The sequence below is a fragment of the Panthera pardus genome, unplaced genomic scaffold (assembly GCF_024362965.1).
Source record: "Panthera pardus isolate Hobbes unplaced genomic scaffold, ASM2436296v1 HiC_scaffold_27, whole genome shotgun sequence".
NCBI lineage: Eukaryota > Metazoa > Chordata > Mammalia > Carnivora > Felidae > Panthera > Panthera pardus.
This window is the reverse complement of record NW_026526843.1, coordinates 97,741,151-97,760,259: the sequence shown is the minus strand read 5'-3', so window position 1 is coordinate 97,760,259 and position 19,109 is coordinate 97,741,151. Positions and strand designations below refer to the sequence as shown.

General features: G+C 38.7%; 1 protein-coding gene across 18 annotated transcripts in view; it reads right to left on the bottom strand.

The window, feature by feature from the left end:
- DMD (dystrophin) overlaps positions 1 to 19,109 on the bottom strand; it is a 2,111,713-nt gene that overhangs the window by 774,269 nt on the left and 1,318,335 nt on the right. For all 18 annotated transcript variants that reach the window (XM_053892047.1, XM_053892050.1, XM_053892044.1 and 15 more), the window contains one exon: positions 1,329 to 1,476. In XM_053892047.1, the coding sequence (XP_053748022.1) occupies positions 1,329 to 1,476 (148 nt within the window). The remainder of the gene's footprint in view (positions 1 to 1,328; positions 1,477 to 19,109) is intronic.

The following is a 19,109-nucleotide window of genomic DNA, read 5'->3' as shown; positions in this document are numbered from 1 at the left end:
AAGTACTCAAAAGGCACATGCAGCTTGTGGTTACTGCAGTGGATAATATAGAGCATTACCATCATTACAGAAAGTTCTATTGGACACTGCTGATCTAGACTGTCTAAGGAGAAAAGAAAATCAATGCCTGTTTATTAATAAGTAAATCCCACTAAACATGTCTCTTAAATGAGTTATCAATTATATTGCTATATATAACACTCAATACATGCAGGAAAGATTGATTTTCAAGAACAAGACTGAGTTCATTTTCCTTTGACAGCCTCACCTTCAGATGAACTACAGATCCAAAACTTGTTTTCTTTTTTTTTTTTTTTCTGATATCTGATAGATGGTAGGAACTCAGTATCTGTTCACCGAATTTAACATTAATTTTATTTTTATACTTTATCCTCTCTTCAGGTACAAATTTCTTGTTTCACAGAAATAAGTGGTTGACATTGGAGTCTAATTTGCATGTACAAACCAACTGAATCATTGATAAAAGAGCAATTTCATTTCCCTTTGATTGTATGACCTTGTAAAATGAGAATAACAGCAACCGTTTTGAAAGTTTTATATGAAGATTAAATAAAATAGCAGATGTAAGTACATCTAATACTTAGCACATAATAGAGGATGATTAAATGTTAATTTCCCTTTCCCTTTCACCTTCCCTTCAAGAATTACAGCAAAACAGATCCAAATAAGTTTCTTTCCTGAGACTAAAACCATGGAAGTTAATCGAACTGCACAATCAGCGCATGTCAGTCAGCCAGCTGGGGTAATCAGTACTAAGCAGACATCACAGTAGGAAGGCATGAAAAGCCACTTGAATAAGCTGGATGCCTATTCAACCAGTATAGAATGTGAACCAACACCACGCGCTCCCAACCAGTCCCAGACAAAACAAACATTGTTTCAGGCGAATCGAACACCTCTAATTAGAGGCTGAGATAGTGAGATTGATTTGGCAATTATGATCTTTCCTAAGAAATAGGATTCATTTCTAGAGTCTCTCCGGTTTTTGAAATAATTTGCAGTTGCAGAATTCTCCAATATGTGCAAAGTTAATTTCAAGTTAGTTTGCAAAATACTGCCATATTTTACACACACACACACACACACACACGCACACACGCACACAGATTTTTTTTTTTTTTTTTTTTTACAAAAAAATATGCTCATTGGGAAACGCTGGGTTAAAACAAAATAAAGCTTTGAGAAAATTTACGGATGACCTATCAATAATGTAATGGGCAGGAAATCAATGATTAAATATATTAAAAAATAGACTCATATACTCTTTATACAAGTAGTCCTTGGAGGTTTTTAGAAAACAAAATTACCTTGACTTGTTCAAGTTTTTGTTTTAGCTGCTGCTCATTCCCAGGTTCAAGTGGAATATTAGCAATGTTGTCTGCTTCTTCCAACCATAAAACAAATTCATTTACATCCCTTTGAAATTCTGACAAGATATTCTTTTGTTCCTCTAGCCTGGAGAAATAAGAATAAAACTGGTATAAACAACTTATTTCTCAAACTTTTCTTTTTTTTTTAAAGGAAACTCAGAAACAAACAAACAAACAAACAAAAACCATGGTAACACTTTCAAGGAAAGAAACAAATTAAAAGATGTTAGCAATACACATTTTTAAACAAAATTCATTTACTTTGAACAAAGCAATTTTAAAATTTTTTTTTTAACGTTTATTTATTTTTGAGACAGAGAGAGACAGAGCATGAATGGGGGAGGGTCAGAGAGAGAGGGAGACACAGAATCGGAAGCAGGCTCCAGGCTCCTAGCTGTCATCACAGAGCCCGACGCGGGGCTCGAACTCACGGACCGTGAGATCATGACCTGAGCCGAAGTCGGACGCTCAACCGACTGAGCCACCCAGGCGCCCCTGAACAAAGCAATTTTAATCTCTCAAAAATCTCTAAAATATAAGCGATAAAAACTAGTGAAGAAAAAATTCTAATTTTAAAATTCCAACAACATTATGTCATGAAATTAGTGTTTCTCAACGTCAGCACTACTGACATTTAGGGTTGAATAATTCTTAGTTCTGAGGGGCTGTTCTCTGTACTGTATATTATGTGGAACAACTACATAATATAAAGTTGCATGTTTTAACGTGCTTAAAAAAAATACACCTTTCTGGTAAATTGTTGGGTTAAAAATAAAAACAAGGGAATAAAAAAAACAACACTAAGTTATTGCATGTTAAAATGTTTTCCAAATTATGATTCACCATCTTTTTTGGAGGAAAGAAGAAAACTGAGTTAAAATATGTTATTCATTTATTGGCCATAAGTTTATCCTTACATGTTGAATAGTAACACCGTTGAACAAAATGGTCTGCACCTCAAACAACTTTTGAGAGATATATCTCCTGTATGTAAGCTTTTAATTGAAGTAAAATATAAATACATATATATACGTATATGTCTATATACACTTCTATATATATACATATATATAGAAGTACACATATGACTGAAGAGCTCAAAATATTTTTTAAAAGTATACAAATAACCAGAAAAATAGAATGTCATCAGAAGCCCAGGGGCCCCTCTTGTCCCTTGCAGGCATTTTTTCCAAGTATAACCAGTATCCTGTCAACTTCGATTATGTTGTCTATATTGAACACTGAGTATATGGAATGATATGCTATATCCTCTTTTGTGTCTTGTCTCTTTCACTCAACAGAATGTTTACAATAATCAACCACGTGGCATAGAGCTTAATTTGTTTATTCTCCTGGCTGCAGAGTTTTGAACTATCTAAATACATATCTCTGTTGGTGGATAGTTGGAATGTTTCCATTTGGGGGATGTTTAGCTATTGTTTTTGTTTCAATTTAACAAATATTTATTGAGGGCTTACTAACTTCCAACAAGGCTACTGGGCATCAGGATTAAAGAAAGATATGTTGCATAGCTTGCCCTGATGATCTCAGTCCATGAGAGGAAACAAGAGATCCCCATGGGTCGAAATAAGACACAGCCTATCTTATTTACAGCCTGTGCAAAGACAGGGCGTTGAGAGAACTACTCTTACACTACTTCCCAAACCAGGTCCACTTTTGAATGTATGCTTGTCTCTACTCAGTTTTGCTCTAGGTTGGGAACTTGTTCAAATTCTGTTCTGGGGCATGTGAGGGGACACTCTCTTCTCTGTCTAATCTCAAAAAAGCAGATCTCATGAAAACCCAAGTCATGATATGGGATCTTACGGACACCCAAGTCATGTCATGTCACTGTCACAGTCAAAACTCTTCTCTTGCTTCCCAATTTGTTCACAGCAAAGTCAAAGTCCGTACAGCGTGCTATGAGGGTCTAGATCTGTACCGTCCAAAATGGTAGACACCTTCCCTGTGGCTACTGAGCACCTGAAATGATGTAAGGGGAACTGAGATGTGCTTTAAGTGTAAAATATACACCAGATATCAAAGTGATCTCTGTACCTTCTATTCAACTTCGCTGAGCACCTACAACTGCTGTAAAAAACAAAAGTATTTGAAACATTTTTTTCAAGAAGGGAAAACAGCTCCTTAGTACTTTCTATATCATGTACAGGTTGAAGTAATATTTTTAATATATTGGATTAAATAAGATATATTCATTTCACCTGTCCCTACTTCCTTTTAAAAACATGTAGCAGCTATACAAGTTTAAATTACATAAGCAGCTCAACTCCTTTTTTTTTTTTTTTTTAATATTTATTTATTTTTGAAAGAGAGAGAGAGTGAGCAAGCAGGGGAGGGGCACAGAGAGAGAGAGAGAGAGAGAGAGAGAGAGAGAGAGAGAGAGGATCTGAAGCAGGTTCTGTGCTGGCAGCAGAGAGCCCGATATGGGGGCTCGAACCCACAAATCACGAGACCATGACCTGAGCCAAAGTTGGACGCTTAACTGACTGAGCCACCTAGGCGCCCCTCACCTTATTTTTCTATTGACCAGCACTGATCTAGGAAATCTGCCGATCCCTAATCTCCTGACTTCTCAGACTTCATTTCCAACTACTCTGTATTTCTCTTATCCTTCTTGAAGCCCTCTAGCTTCCTTGCTGTGCTCCTCAAGTACATTACATGGGTCCCTGCTTCTGACTCTTCGTACTTGCTGTATTTTTCTGCCTTCAATGTCCTTCCCTCAACCATCATCTCCTGCAGGTCTTTCCTGATGACCCTAAAGAAAACGACACCTCTCCTACCAAATTCCTAGTTCTTGAAAGGCACAAACACTATACTTGTGTTATTTTATATGATGTCTATCACATGAAATGAAGCTTCCTGACAGCCAAGATTTTTATTTATTGCCATAATTCTTGCTCCTGGAACAATGGATGGCAGAAAACAGATAGCAAATCAGTAACTGTTGCATTAATGAATGCATTCTGCCATCATGCTTTTCCATTTTAAATGTGTTTCTCTTTGAAAAGAATCTTTCCCATTCTTCATAATAGTGATAGGTGATGGGGATTAAAACGTGCACCTGTTGCGATGAGCCCCGGGTGATGTATGGAAGTGTCGAGTCACTATATTCTACACCTGAAACTAATAATACACTATATGTTAACTGGAATTTGTTTATTTGAGAGAGAGAGAGAGAATATCTTCACTTGCAGGTCATATAATATCATCCTAAGGTCTGCCAGGCACGAGCTGGAAAAGGCATGGTACTGATTCAACCCTTATCATTTAGATAAGGGTTTAGATAAGGGTTTAGATAAGGGTTTAGATAAGGGTTTAGATAAGGGTTATCATTTAGAAGCTTTTCCGATGAAGAAATTGTTCTTTTAGATTTCTGTATATTTTTTGTCATACACGTAAAAAGTAAACCATACGTGAAAAATTAGTGAGGTAGTCCTAAAACTTTGTCGTATTTAGAACTTGCCTCTCCTTTATATCACTTTTCCCTTCAGGATAATTGACCTCTATCTTTACCCTCACCCTGGCATCCTCCGCGGTGGCAAGAGTGTTGCCAACATATCATTTCTTAAGAGGGTTCCACTACTGTTTCCTGGACTTTCTTCGGAACCGTGTGCGTCCTGGCAAGCAGAGACTGTAAAACCCATCCTGGCTTCACTGATTTCAATGGGATAAAATGTGCAGGTTAGAACGGATGAAATTTAATTCATATGCACAGCCTCCCAGCACTTGACATAATGACTTGGGTTCTTTCACTTGCTACCAAGTTGCTGATAGGTCCAGAATTTTTTTAAAAATTCATAACATAATGACTGTTTACTGCTATCTTTAGTTTATAATTGTGAGTGGATATTATTACCGGCATTACCTGCCTGATGATTGAGCTCATTTTCCATGAACAGAGTCAGTGAGATTTGGCTTTACTTTCCACGGGACTTAATGTTTGATTACACAAGTTTTTGCCAATGACAAATGTGTTGGCCCCTCTTGTACATGAAAAGTAAGGGTGTCTACATTAAAGCCTTACGCTAACGTTATCTGTTAGCAAAGTATTCCAGATTTATACAGGAAGGGTCAGGAGATGAAGTTGGTGAGGTGAGTAGACGTTGAGTTATGAAGCACCTAGAATGTTCTGTTTCAATTTGTAGGTGATGAACCACTTAACGGTTTTGAGTAGGGCAAGATTTATTTGATCCAAAGCTCACTGTGACTACACTATGGAGAATGGGTGTGCCTAAGGGTTGTATGACAAGAGACTGATGAATCAAGTATGAGACTATCATAAGAGGTCAGGGATGAAGTCCTGAAGGTTCAAATCGTCAAGACGTAATAAGACAAAAGGGTAAGACAGGATACATGTAAAATGGAGAAGGTGCTTCAACAGGACTTGAAAGGAGACAGACTGGTATGTGTGGCTAGGAATTAGTGAGCAATTACTTCGTGGTAGCCCTGAATCAAGTGTCAAGTCCCCACATTCCTACTAGGACACGGTACTCATCTTTTCGCATTTGCAGATGAAAGAAAACTGAGCTTAGTATTTTGCCCAAACTCATACAGCTAGTAAGCGGTCAGTCGAGCATTCAGTCCTGGGTCATCTGGGTCCAGAGTCTACGCTCTTCATTTGACCATGACATCTGGTCTATGAGTACTTCCACCTTATCTAGCTGAGTGGACAATATTTACTCCAGATGAGAGTGCATTTCATTGCATCAGATACTTAGGGGAAATCACTAGTAGAGAAAATAAGAGACCTGGAGCTCAAAGAGCTGGAAATATAGGCTTCAGAATCCCCAGCAACGGGTCGGTGGATAAAACACGGTCAACTAACTTTTGCACTAATAATTTACACTTCACGTTTGGCACCTTCTGAGCCCATTTTTTCCTTCGTTCTCAGATTAAAGATTAGCAACTCTCCCTCCTGCTTATTTAAATTGAAAAATTAAAGGAAAACGGCCATTTCACAGCCACTCATTCCTTTCTTGCGGATGGCTAACCTGTGGCTCCTGCTCCTCCTCCGCTTGCCCAGCTGTGATGTGGAAAAGCCAAAGGAGCGCCTAGAGTATTCTTCTGGCCGCTCGAAAAGCTACACGGACTTGGGAAGGAGCTCTTCAGCTCAACAAATACGCAGCTGAAAAACAATATGGTCTTCCCTGCTTGCATTCCACGTACTTGTTTTCAGGGATGATCTCCAAGCCCCTCCCTTTGACTTTAGGGAAATGAAAGGGGAGAAGAGACGAAACAGAGCCTCGTGAGAAAAAGTATACTCCCTACAAAGCTATCTCACCCCATGTGAATTCTCTGGCGTGGACTGGGGCACAGCATGTAGAGGAGGTTGAAATCACCCGTGGTAGTCATAGCGCTGGTGATACTTCTTACTAACCCCTAGGGTGAAAGGGCTCCTGTCAACTGCTGGCAGCTTTAGAATGTGAATAGAACCATTTTTCCACAGACTCTGGACTGAGAAGCAATTCTTAAAGGGAAAAATTCCATTAGAGACATCCTTTATTCATCTACAAGTTCTAAGGTGGTTCAAATACTGGGGTCTAGGTTTCAAGGGTGTTTGTGAGTCTACCTTATCGTTCTTTTTTCTTCTTTTTTCTTTTGCAGATCTTTGTCTCCTTCAGTATCTGGCTCCGTCATATTGCGTAGTGTCCCAAATACTGAGAGCAGCAACCTTACTCCTACCATTTTCCTCCTCATTTTAGTTCACTAAAACCTTGCTAAAATCAGTTTACCTATGTAAAACCTAGACGGATGGGTAAAGCTTTTCTCAGCCCTCACCTAGAAATTCACCCTATCAGGGAGAGAAAAAAATCCCAGACCCAACAAACAAAAATTGAAGAGCAAGAAAAAGTAATACCCGCACCCCCCGTCAAAAGTGCCTCAAACCTTGAAAAAAAGTCTAAAAGCAAATATCCCCAAACTTCTGCTTCAAACACGTCTCAAATTAATTACTTGTGTATTTTTTTTCTTTTTTAAGAATATCCAGCCAAGGAAAAGAGGGAAAATGTGCTTAACCATGATAATTGGGATTTATATATTTAATTGGTGTTACACTCTATAAACACTGTATACCTATTTTCCAACTTGAATATTCGACTGTATTTCCTTAGGTCATTAATTATTCTTTGAAAAATTGATTTTTAAGATCTGAGCAATAACCCATAAGTAGGTACACCGTATTTCACCATTCTTTCATTAGTAGGCATTTAGTTTGGTTCCACTTTTTCATTATAATAAATAACCCTATAGCAAATACATTTGTTTATGCATTTGGGCTTACGGATCTGCTAATTTGCTTCGAATAAGGAAGAAAAGTTAACGATTAGAATACTAAGGATTTAGATACACGTTGCTAAATTTCTTCGCCATGCTGGCAATAAGAACTCCCATCCACCTCCACCAACAGTTATAAGATACTTGTCTCAACACACGTTTACTGCTGTAGTGCATGATGATTTATATGCTTGAAAGAAGAAAAAGAGTTTGCCACGGATTTTTTTTTATTACTAGAAAAGTTGAAAAACATTTGTGTATTGGTGTGTATTTGTCATTTGCTTCTGCTACCAATGGTCTGCTGCGTCTGTTGCCCATTTTTCCTCAGTGTTTTATTTGGTGAAGCTCCTTTCACATTATCCACTTTGATAAAAAATAAAAAGTCAGAAAAATACTTACCGAGACTATTTTTCTAGCTTCCTTTTTACCTTGGGAAATTTAATAGTTTTGTTTGTTTCTAAATAAAATGTTGTCATGTTCTTTGTTATCTTTTTCACTGACACTACCGTGAAAATTATGAATATCCTCTAGTTGCTTAAATATTCACCTTTATATTATTCTAGGACATTATACTTTCATTTCAAAGAGTACAAACTTAATCCATCTTCAATTTATATAGCTAAGTTTCTGACCTTGAAGGGTTTTTCAGAAATTGATATATTTTTCTCCCAGCACAATTTATTTTCTATTGATTTGTGGTGATTGCCTCATTTTGTTTTGTGTTTTATATGCAATGAGGTTCTGTTTACTGATCTACTGGAGATTTTTTGACAGTAATGCACTACATCAAGCACTTAGCTATCCCAACTTTTGTAATATGAGCATCATTTGGTCAAATATCAAAATAAATCTCACCGGGGATTGTGATAGGGATTCCATTAAATCAGTAAATTATTTTCTGAAGAATTACTGTCTTTTCAGTACAAATCCGATAAATTTTCTATATTTACAGGGCATTTGGAGTGTATTGGGGACTCATCCATGCGTTTTAAATAATTAAGTATGCTTTCTAATTAACTTTCAGCATCAGTTTGAAAGGCAGCGACTTGCATATGACCTTATGGATAGTAACTGTATACTAATCTAGAAAATTCTTCAGGACTTCCAGATAGAATAAATCATGACTGAAAAAGTAAAAGTTTTGGCGAAGCCAGTTGCCCTAATCTTTCTCTTCACACAGTGTGTGCGGAAAAGTTTCCTGATGATTTAATTTTTTAAAAAGTACAGCATCTCTTTGAAATATGAAAACATTCGGTAGTCATTTCTTGTATAGGTTTGTTTTTTATCCTTTGAAATACAAAAAAGATGGTGCCCAAATCCCACCAGGACCTTGTTATAATCTGCTTTTTCAAGCGCATGTGTTTTCTGAAATTTCAAAAGCCTCGATTTGAAGTTTTAAAAGCTGCAATTTGAATTTATGTATTCAGATGATTGCAGAAGAGCAAAGGAACACAGTTAGCATTTCCAGGCTTGTCTCTTGACACAACAGTTTAAACGTGCTTTATATTGGCATTCATCACATGAAGTGTTATTTCTTTGTTTACCTACTCGCTTAATGCTTATGGTAGGATTTATTCAGGCATGTGGTAGTAATAATAATGAATGGGATATTTAACATTACCCATCTGCAATTAAGTGCTAAATATTTTACTTTTAGAGGCATTTCAATACATTTAGCTTTTTTTTTTTTTTTTAAAGAATGGCTTCTGTTTGAAATATTGGCTCTGTTGCCATTTACATTACAAATGCTCTTAATGCAATTGAAGGAAGCACATATCATGATGGGGAGAAATCTGCATAATCAGAAAGGAAGAGTTATGGATGTCCTGTTAAATTCAATGAATTTCACATTAACTCTTAATGAACACGTTCTCTGGAGCTGCGGTTATGGTAAGAGGAAGGGTGCCAAATCATGGCACGATTTTGAAGTTTTATTTATTTTTGTATGTATTTAATTAGAGAAGAAGGGAGGGGCACAGAGAGGGGGGAGAGCGAGAATCTCAAGCTGGTCCTCGCGCTGCCAGCCAGATGCGGGACTTGAACTCACCCACTGTGAGATCATGACCTGCATCGAAATCAACTCACATGCTTAACTGATTGAGCCACCCAGGCGCCCCTACATGGCATGATTTGAGAAAGAGAGGATCGACCAAGTGTTTCAGGCCAAGTGCTAGATATTTTCCCATTTGAATTTTTTTTTTTTTTTGTATACTCATCTCTCCCGTCTTCCAAAAAAAAAAAAAAAAGAAGAAGAAGAAGAAGTACTTCTCTAAGTTTTGGGCGAACTAGAACACAGAAATTTCAGAAGATGTGGACAGAATCAACACCTGTCCATATACACTGCATAGTTAATTTGATTGTGCATATTAACTGAAAATTATACACCATATTAGAAAGAACACATTTTCCCATTCACAGTGGATACAGTAATTGTGTATACCTTCCTCACGTGCGTGTTCAACATGGGAATCATCACCTTGGCGGATGCACTTTTTTCTTTTTAATTTTTTGATGTTTATTTATTTTTGACAGAGAGAGACAGAGACAGAGACAGAGAGAGACAGAGCATGAGCAGGGGAGGGGCAGAGAGAGAGGGAGACACGGAATCCGAAGCGGGCTCCGGGCTCTGAGCTGTGAACACAGCGCGCGACGTGGGGCTTGAACTCACCAGCGGTGAGATCACGACCTGAGGTGAGGTCGGATGCTTAACCGACTGAGCCACCGGGCGCCCCACGGTTTGAGTCATCTCATTCAGTTTTCTAGTCACCGTCATTTTCACCTCTACCCACGTGGCCTGAGGTGCAGCCATGTTGAGTCCATGTTTAACATTCTACTGGAAATTTTATTCCAAGCCATAAGCACACATTCACACCAGACAGTTGTATGTTATGTAAAGACAGTTTTTCTCTTTTCTGTGCCATATGTCCATGAGGAACACCATGTAAGCACTTACTGAGTTGCTTTAAAAATAATCTTTTCAGACCTTGTTTACAATGACATACAACTCTTACAACTGTGATGTCATACCGACAAAGCTAATCATGACTTCCATTAACTAAATTTTTCCTGTTTGTTTTCCATCAAGCGACTCAATTGATATTAAATGAATGTCTCTCCCAGACAGCACGTTGTTGTTCTGAGCAAAATAAAATGAGTATCTTGAAGCATGAGAAATTTCACCAACATTCAAAGGAATATAAGGTCTTCCTTAAGGCAAAAAAAAAAAAAAAAATTCATATTTAGCCACACATGTTAACTTCCCCAGGTCACACCCTCTATGGGACCTTGTCAGAATCAGAACCAAAGCATAAACTAGTTTTTTTAATTTTTAAAGTTTACTTATTTATTTTCAGAGAGAGAGAGAGAGAGAGTGAGAGAGAAATTATACATCCAAGTGGGGGAGGGGCAGAGAAGGCAGAGGGAGAGAATTCCAAGCAGGCTCTGTGTGCTCGCAGCACAAAACCCGATGTGGGGCTCAAACCCACAAACCAGGAGATCATGACCTGAGCTGAAATCAAAGAGTCGAACACTTAACTGACTAAGCCACCCAGGTGCCCCAAAGCATCAACTATTTTTAAATTGACATGCCCCTCGTACCTGGTTAGTGCTTGAGTTACACAACTAGACATTTATTCATTTTGTCCACAGTTTGTGCTTTATTAAAGAGTAGTGCTCCTGAGAGAAATAACATATCAAAGATTCTCAGTCTTTTATTTCTCAATAGTAAGGAAAATAATAAGAGAATGAAGAGGGATATCATGAAGCTTAGTGGTGAGTTACTGAAAGGAAAAGACCAAATCGAGGCCTTGCAAATTATTAATTGAGGGTGTGAACTTGGGGAAGTTACTTAAATTTCTATGGGCCTCGGTTTCTTCATCCGTAAATCGGGACAGTGAACACTTCAGAGTTGGTTGTATGGCTATAATTTGTCCTCAGAAACACCCGTTTTAGGGGCGCCTGGGTGGCTCAGTTGGTTGAGCGTCCGACTTCGGTTCAGGTCATGATCTCTCAGTCTGTGGGTTCAAGCCCTGAGTCGGGCTCTGTGCTGACAGCTCGGAGCCTGGAGCCTGCTTCCCATTCTGTGTCTCCCTCTCTCTCTGCCCCTCCCCCGCTCATACTCTGTCTCTGTCTCTGTTTCTGTCAAAAATAAATAAACATTAAAAAAATTAAAAAAAAAAGAAGCATCCGTTTTAGTCTAGGGCTTTACTAATAGCATTTAAGAAATGGTAGAGAAAATAAAGAGCTAAAAAAAAAAAAGGTGAATCTGGATAGTGAACTGTTATTTCTAGCTAAGAATTTTGCTTAAGCCAACACACTTACATGCATAAAAGTGTTTATAAAGCATGCATGAGTGCACAGAAGGACTATTTGAAATTGAGCTTTGAGATGAACCAGTTGACAGCTCTATTTCTCTCTACTGACAAATCTCTTTGACACATTTTGTGGGGGAAACACAATTAGAGTCAAAATGCCAATCTATGAGTAAAAGTGTCGCCACGTAAGACTAATTCTAGGTGAAGAAGATGTATGATTACAGCGCAACAAATATTTATTGAAGGCTATTAGTGTCCAGTGATATGGCAATGAATGCAGGCAATAATTTTTGCCCTCGTAGAGCTTATATTCTATTAGGGGGAGACAGACAATAAACAAGCTACACTGAAACGTGTAGATTGTGACATAGTGTTAAGGGCTACAGAGCGAAAAAAAAAAAAAAAATGAAGCCTGGAAGAAAAGGAATACCAATTAAAGTTGTAGGGTGGTTTTACAATGTTATAGTGATCAGAGAAAACTTCATTGAAAAGAGTTATTTGAGTAAAATCATCATGGTAGAGAATGGCAATCTGCTCATCAAAAAATCTGATCCCCCCCCTCTCTTAACCACAAAGCGAGCGGTCATTTCCATCCTCCCTTGCCACTGGGTATGGCTATATAACTGAATGCTACCAACGGAATGTGAGCAAAATTGATGTGCACTGATTCCAGGGCCGGCTCAGAACTTAACCCCTACACATGTGATATTCTTCATTATTCCTCCTTCTAAAGCCACATGTTAACCACCTCAGAGCCACAAAAGCAATGTAGCTTGGGTCTTGGATTCACAATTTGGAAGGGAGCTATGTGCTGATCAAAACCAACTTGGTGAGTTTTGCATGAGTGACACGCTTACACTGTGTTAAGCCACTGAAATAAGGAGCTTCTTTTTAAAGTAGCAGCTTGAATTAAATCAGATAATAAAAAAGTGAGGGAGTAAGCCATGCAAATAATGGGGGGAGAGCACTCTGAGAAAAAAGAAAAGAAAAGAAAAGAGAAGAGAAGAAAAGAAGAAATACAAAGGTCCTGAGGCAGGAATGTGATCAGAATATTCCCAGAACAACAAAGAAGTGAAAAAAAAAAATACATTTGCAATGGAATGAGAGAGGGGGAGAGTAGTAGGGAGATAAGACCAAACAGTTACATCTAAATAGATTCTACCGAGAATCCCAGGCCTGTCATAATTCATATTCCCCATCAAACTCACTTCTTAGATAAAAAGAAATAATAAAATCATCTTTTTGGGGGGTGCCAGATAGAACTCTGTTCTCCAATCCTACTTTAATAGGTCCAATGGACTAACTGAATCCCAGAATTTCTGTATTTTTGTTGTATGCTGTCTACACAGGTGCTGGAATTGATTTAGAAAAACGCTGAGGATATTTTGGCCCTCCATCTGTCAGAGGCAGAGTGACATAACTCATTAGCAAAGCCTGTAACAAAGCCATTGCCATGCGGTGGAAGATGCAGTGAAAAGTGAATGGCCTCAGTTTTTCTGCTTTCAATCATAGCCGGGTTCTTCTCTTCCCACATACCGTCATCTTCCCTCCCAAGGCAGCTTCTCTGTCAGCCTCCACGGATGTTATCTGCCAGCTCCTAGTCTCTCAGGCTAGACATCTGAGGCATCCTTGATTCTTTCCTCTCTCTTACTCCCAGAGTGTATCAATAAATGTGTTCTCACAATTCCATGCAAGATAGCTCTCTCGAATTTGCCCACTTCTCTCCTTTCTCCCTGCCAATGACTCCTTCTTCTAGCCTCTCTGTCTGGATTACTGAGGCTCTATCGTAATTGGGTTCTGCCTCCCTCGTTGCCGTCTTCGTATCCATTCTTGACATTCCGAAGGAATCATCTTTCTAAAACTATGTCTCTGATTATACTCTCACACTTTTAGTAACTCCCTGGGGTTAATGGGGTAAAATCCAGCTGCTTTAACAGGGATCAAAAAGCTCTTTAGGACGTGATCCCTGCTTACTTCTCTTCGTCTTTCTTTACGTTCCATAATCCACTGAACCTACGCTTCCTTGAAATCCAGTACTGTGTTCAAGTCTGGCCTTAGCGTACTCTTGCTCCTTCTGTCTGGGATTCACTTCCCCATGTCTTGATCTAGGTGGCTTCTAGTCATCCTTCCAATCTCAGGTTAGCCATCATGTTCTCTAGGAAGCTTTTCTTAATTAATTATCACTCCCATCCCAATCAAGTCTAACTATGGGCCCTGTTATACAGTCCCATAGGTCCTCATCCTGTTTCCATCATAGGGTATGTTGTAATTTCCGATGTCTGTCAATATATTACAAGCACCCTAAGGACAGGCACTATACTGCAATCACACTCTATTCTCAGTACCTGGTACGTAGTATTTGTTCCGTTCTCAAATTCAGTATCTCAGAATGATAGCATCATTAATGTGGATTTGAGAATAATAACATTATTTGCATTATTCTTCGGAGAATCTCCATGAAAAATAAAGTATGTGTTACGGAAGACAAGTTCTGTGTAAAATTAACTAAATTAAATCGGTGAAAGCTGTATTCTTGGGGTTTCTTTTTTTTTTTAATTTTTTTTTCAACGTTTTTTATTTATTTTTGGGACAGAGAGAGACAGAGCATGAACGGGGGAGGGGCAGAGAGAGAGGGAGACACAGAATCGGAAACAGGCTCCAGGCTCCGAGCCATCAGCCCAGAGCCTGACGCGGGGCTCGAACTCACAGACCGCGAGATCGTGACCTGGCTGAAGTCGGACGCTTAACCGACTGCGCCACCCAGGCGCCCCATCTTGGGGTTTCTAAAGTATGGCCCAATCAGCTAAAGCCTGCCCACCACCTGTTTTTGAAAATAAAGTTCTTTTTTATAAAATTTATTGATTTATTTTGAGAGAGAAAGAGAGCGAGACGCAGTGTGAGTGGGGGAGGGGCAGAGAGAGGGAGAGAGAGAAAATCCCAAGCAGGCTCCGCATTGCCAGTGTAGAGCCCTATGTGGGGTCTGAACTCTTGAACCGTGAGATCATGACCCGAGACGAAACCAAGAGTCAGAGGCTTAACCAACTGAACCACCCAGCGTCCCTGTGTGTGAAAATAAAGTTTTATTGGAACATAGCCACATTCATTCATTTGTGTATCGTCTATGACTGTGTTCACACTACAGTGGCAGAGCTGAGTAGTTGTAACAGAGACTGGACGGCTCACAAAGCCAAAGGCATTTACCACTTGGCATTGTACAGAAGTTTGCTGATATCTGCTAGATACTAAATCCATTTCTTAGATACATACTAGGGAATTAAAGGTATGAGAAATCTGATATAAGCAAACTGGTATTACCTTTTTAGTCCCATTATGTGTGTGTTCATGAAAATGTGCATGGCTATTAAAATGCTCCTTCACCCTTTGAAATCATTAGGAACATTTTACACAAGTAGTATTCCATGGTCCATAACAAGAGGATGGCTAAAAGGAAAACTAGACATTATATCTAATTACATATATTTATTCTGTTTAAATTTACTAAAGTTTCTCAGTATGAGAAGCTATGTTTACTTAGCTTGGAATCAAACATGGAAACACAGAAAGATCTGGGCCTCTTCCTCTTTTTCCTATTCGTTGTTTTCACGTTATTTGAATTTCTTTCATTATTTTTCTCTTTCTTCCTAATCTCAAACCAACTTTATCACGTCTATAATTTTACATCCTTTCTTTGTCAGTCAGTCTTTTTCTGTGGATTTTATGGTGATTTTTATTACGATGCCTGTATTTGAATTCCTCAGGGTACTTGTAATTTTCACCCCCAGCAAAATGCATTAGATAGACAAGGAAGCCCAAAGTTCCTTATACAGAGAAAAAGGACATATTTATCTCACTGCTTTCATCCTGGAGAAAAAAAGGTAAAGGGTATTTCCATTTGATTTATTTAAAATCTTCCCACAACTCCAGGTAAGTTCTTATTATACTTTAAAAGAATGTAGCCATAGGAGGTACAAAAATAGTTTTATTCCCTCAGATAGCAGTTCCTGAAGTGTGGTCTGGGAACCTCTGGGGTCCTTGAGATACTTTTGGGGGCCCTTTGAGGTCAAAACTATTTTCATAATAATACTATATCATTTTCCCTTTTTCTCTTCCTTTCTCTTATGAGTTTTCCAGAGGCTATATTATAAGTGATATGGAAACACAATGTAGAAGCAGAGATCAGAATCAGCTATCTTTTCAAAAAAAATATAATGTGTATTTATTTATTTTGAGAGAGAGAGAGAGAGAAAGTGAGCTGGGGAGGGGCAGAGAGAGGGCGAGAGAGAGAGAATTCCAAGCAGGCTCTATGCTGCCAGTGCAGAACCAAGCTTGGGGCTTGAACTCACTAACCATGAGATCGTGACCTGAGCAGAAATCAAGAGTTGGATGCTTAACCGACTGAGCCACCCAGGTGCCCCAGAATCATCAGCTCCCTTAAGGTAAAAACTGAAGCACTCTTCAGAAATGTTAAACAATGTCACTCTTCTCACACTCTTTGTTGTTGTAGAAAATGGTTATTAATCATAAAACATATGTTACCTATATTAACATGGAATGAGCGATTATACTTTTTGATGAATAAATCAATTATAGAAACATTTCTCAGTTTTAGTTTCAAACATGGTAGACCAGAGAGACATTGTTGAAAATGCTGGCAAACCAGAGAAAAGAATAACCCTCCTCCAATACCCTTAACATTTCGAATTTTCCCACAGGACTTAACTGAACAACTCTTGGTTTCTTATATGTAGGTACGTGGTCAAAGAGTGAATGTACTTGCAAACGGTAGGTTGGAATGTCACCTTTTCCTAAGGAGAACGGTGGACCGAGGACGGTGTGGTCGTTTTAAAAATGAGCCCCTGTGAGTCACGGACATTGAAGCTTAACCATGAAATAGGTGTAAATATGCCTAGATGAAGTGTAGGGGAACAGCTTCCACGCAGAGAAATCAACATCCTTCAGGCGGTACATACAGAGAGATTCAGAGGAACTGAAAGTAGGTCACCGCAAATGAAATGCGGTGAGCAAGGTGGAGAGCGGAAGATCAGGCCAGAGGGAGGAGCAGGGGCCAGGAGGTCACGGAAAGAGTTTGAATTTTATGTTACATTCAATGGGAAACTGGCTACTAAGGGTCCTAGGAATTCAAAGGGAGGAATGACTTCCCAGGAGCCCAGAAAATATGCTCATTAGATGAAGAAGGGGGAAGGCATTGTAGAAAGAGGATCAGCAGGGACAAAGGCACAGTGATGTAAAAGCGCGTGGCCTAGTTCACGTTTTCGTAGTGAGGGAATGTGGAAGGGGAGTGGTGAGACAAAGTACTAGAAAGGTAGGTTTGGGTCTTGTTCTGCAAGCCCCACATGCCTGCAGAGGTTAAAACATTCCTTCTGTGGTACAAGAGAACCACTAAAGGTTTCTAAGTAGAGGTACGGCCTGTTTCTACTTATTTTGAGAATAACGTATTTGTCATTAGGTATATACAATAAAAGTACTTAGTTGAATAGTCTGTGTAAATATAACTTTTGCTGAATTACCTCTGGGTATTGAAATTTGATCACGAATAAAATTCATTAGTGTATTATTTATTCTACCTTCCCCATCGATGATTAAACTCATTAAATATTTTGTATAAGGTACAGAGGAACTTAGTAAGTCTACCTAGTAGATAGTTTAAGATTAGCTTTGACCCATAAAGTAGACTGTTTAAATTAACCTAAGCACACCTTTAAAAATAGTAGAATCCAACTGAGAACTCTAAAGATTTTTTTTTTTTTAAATAGACTTAGTCACCTATGACAGAGTCAATACACTGTGAACTAAAATATGTTTCCTTGTTCTTAGATCTGTTTTTAGGACAGACGGCAGACTGACATAACACTGAAAACAATTATTTGTAGGTTCATGAAGACTGAGGATAGTTTCTTTCTCTTCACTGGGAGCTGACTGATATCGCTTTCCTGCTGAATATAGGAGAGTGTTGTATTCTCTAGAGACAGTGAATGGTTTCTAAGCAAATGCCATGTCATTTCGTCAGTCTGTGACTCAAAAAGCAAAGTATAATGCAAACGTGAGAAGAAATAGAAAGGCCAATAGGCAGAAACTATTACATATATGACACTTGTGTTACACACTTATTAGGGGAAAATTAGATTACACTCTCAAAGAGATAAGCAAAAAGAACCATGCCCAAATTGCACTGGAGAACAAGGGACATACAGGCAGAGATTTTTTAAAAACATTTTGAGAAAGTTCAAGCATACACAAAAGTATAGTAGTATGACGAGCTCGGATTATCTGTAATCAAGATTCAACAATTATGAGTTTATTGCCAAATGTGTTGATTCTCTATTTTCTCATTCTCAACTATTTCTTTTTTCATGTTTATTCAAGTATAAATTTATATACCATAAAGCTCACCTATGGTAGGTGTATAATTTAATGGCTTTTAGTAAACATAGAGAGTTCGGTGTCCCATCGCTACACCTTCCTGCCTTCCTCCGTCTTTCTTTGATTTAAACTCCAGTACAGTGTTGAATGTTGACGTACTAAAGGTAGATATCTTTGTCTTATTCTTGACCTGAAGGTGAAAATATTCACCCTTTCACCGCTATGAATGATGTTAGTTAGCCATTGGTATTTCATACACGACCTTTACCACGTTAAGGAAGCTTTCTTATTTCTTGAAAATTTGTAGCATAACTAGGTGTTAGATTTTACCAAATGCTTTTTCTACATCCATTTACATGATCATTTGGTTTTTGCCCTTATGGTATGCTACAATAATTATTTTTGATGTTAAACCAACTTTGCATTCCTGGAATAAATGTCACATGGCATGTAATCTTTTTTTCTTTTCTTTTAGAAAGAGAGAGAGAGTGAAAGCATGCTTGAGTGGGGGAGAGTGGGAAAGAGGCAGAGGGAGAGAGAGAAAGCGAGAGCGAGAGAGCGAGAGAGCAAGAGAGCGAGAGACGGAGAGAGAGGGAGAATGAATCTTAAGCAGGCTCCATGCCTCAACAAGGAGCCTGGCACATGGCTCGATCCCATGAGCCTGGGATCATGACCTGCTCCGAAATCATGAGTCAGGCACTCAACCAACTGAGCCACCCAGGAGCCCCTT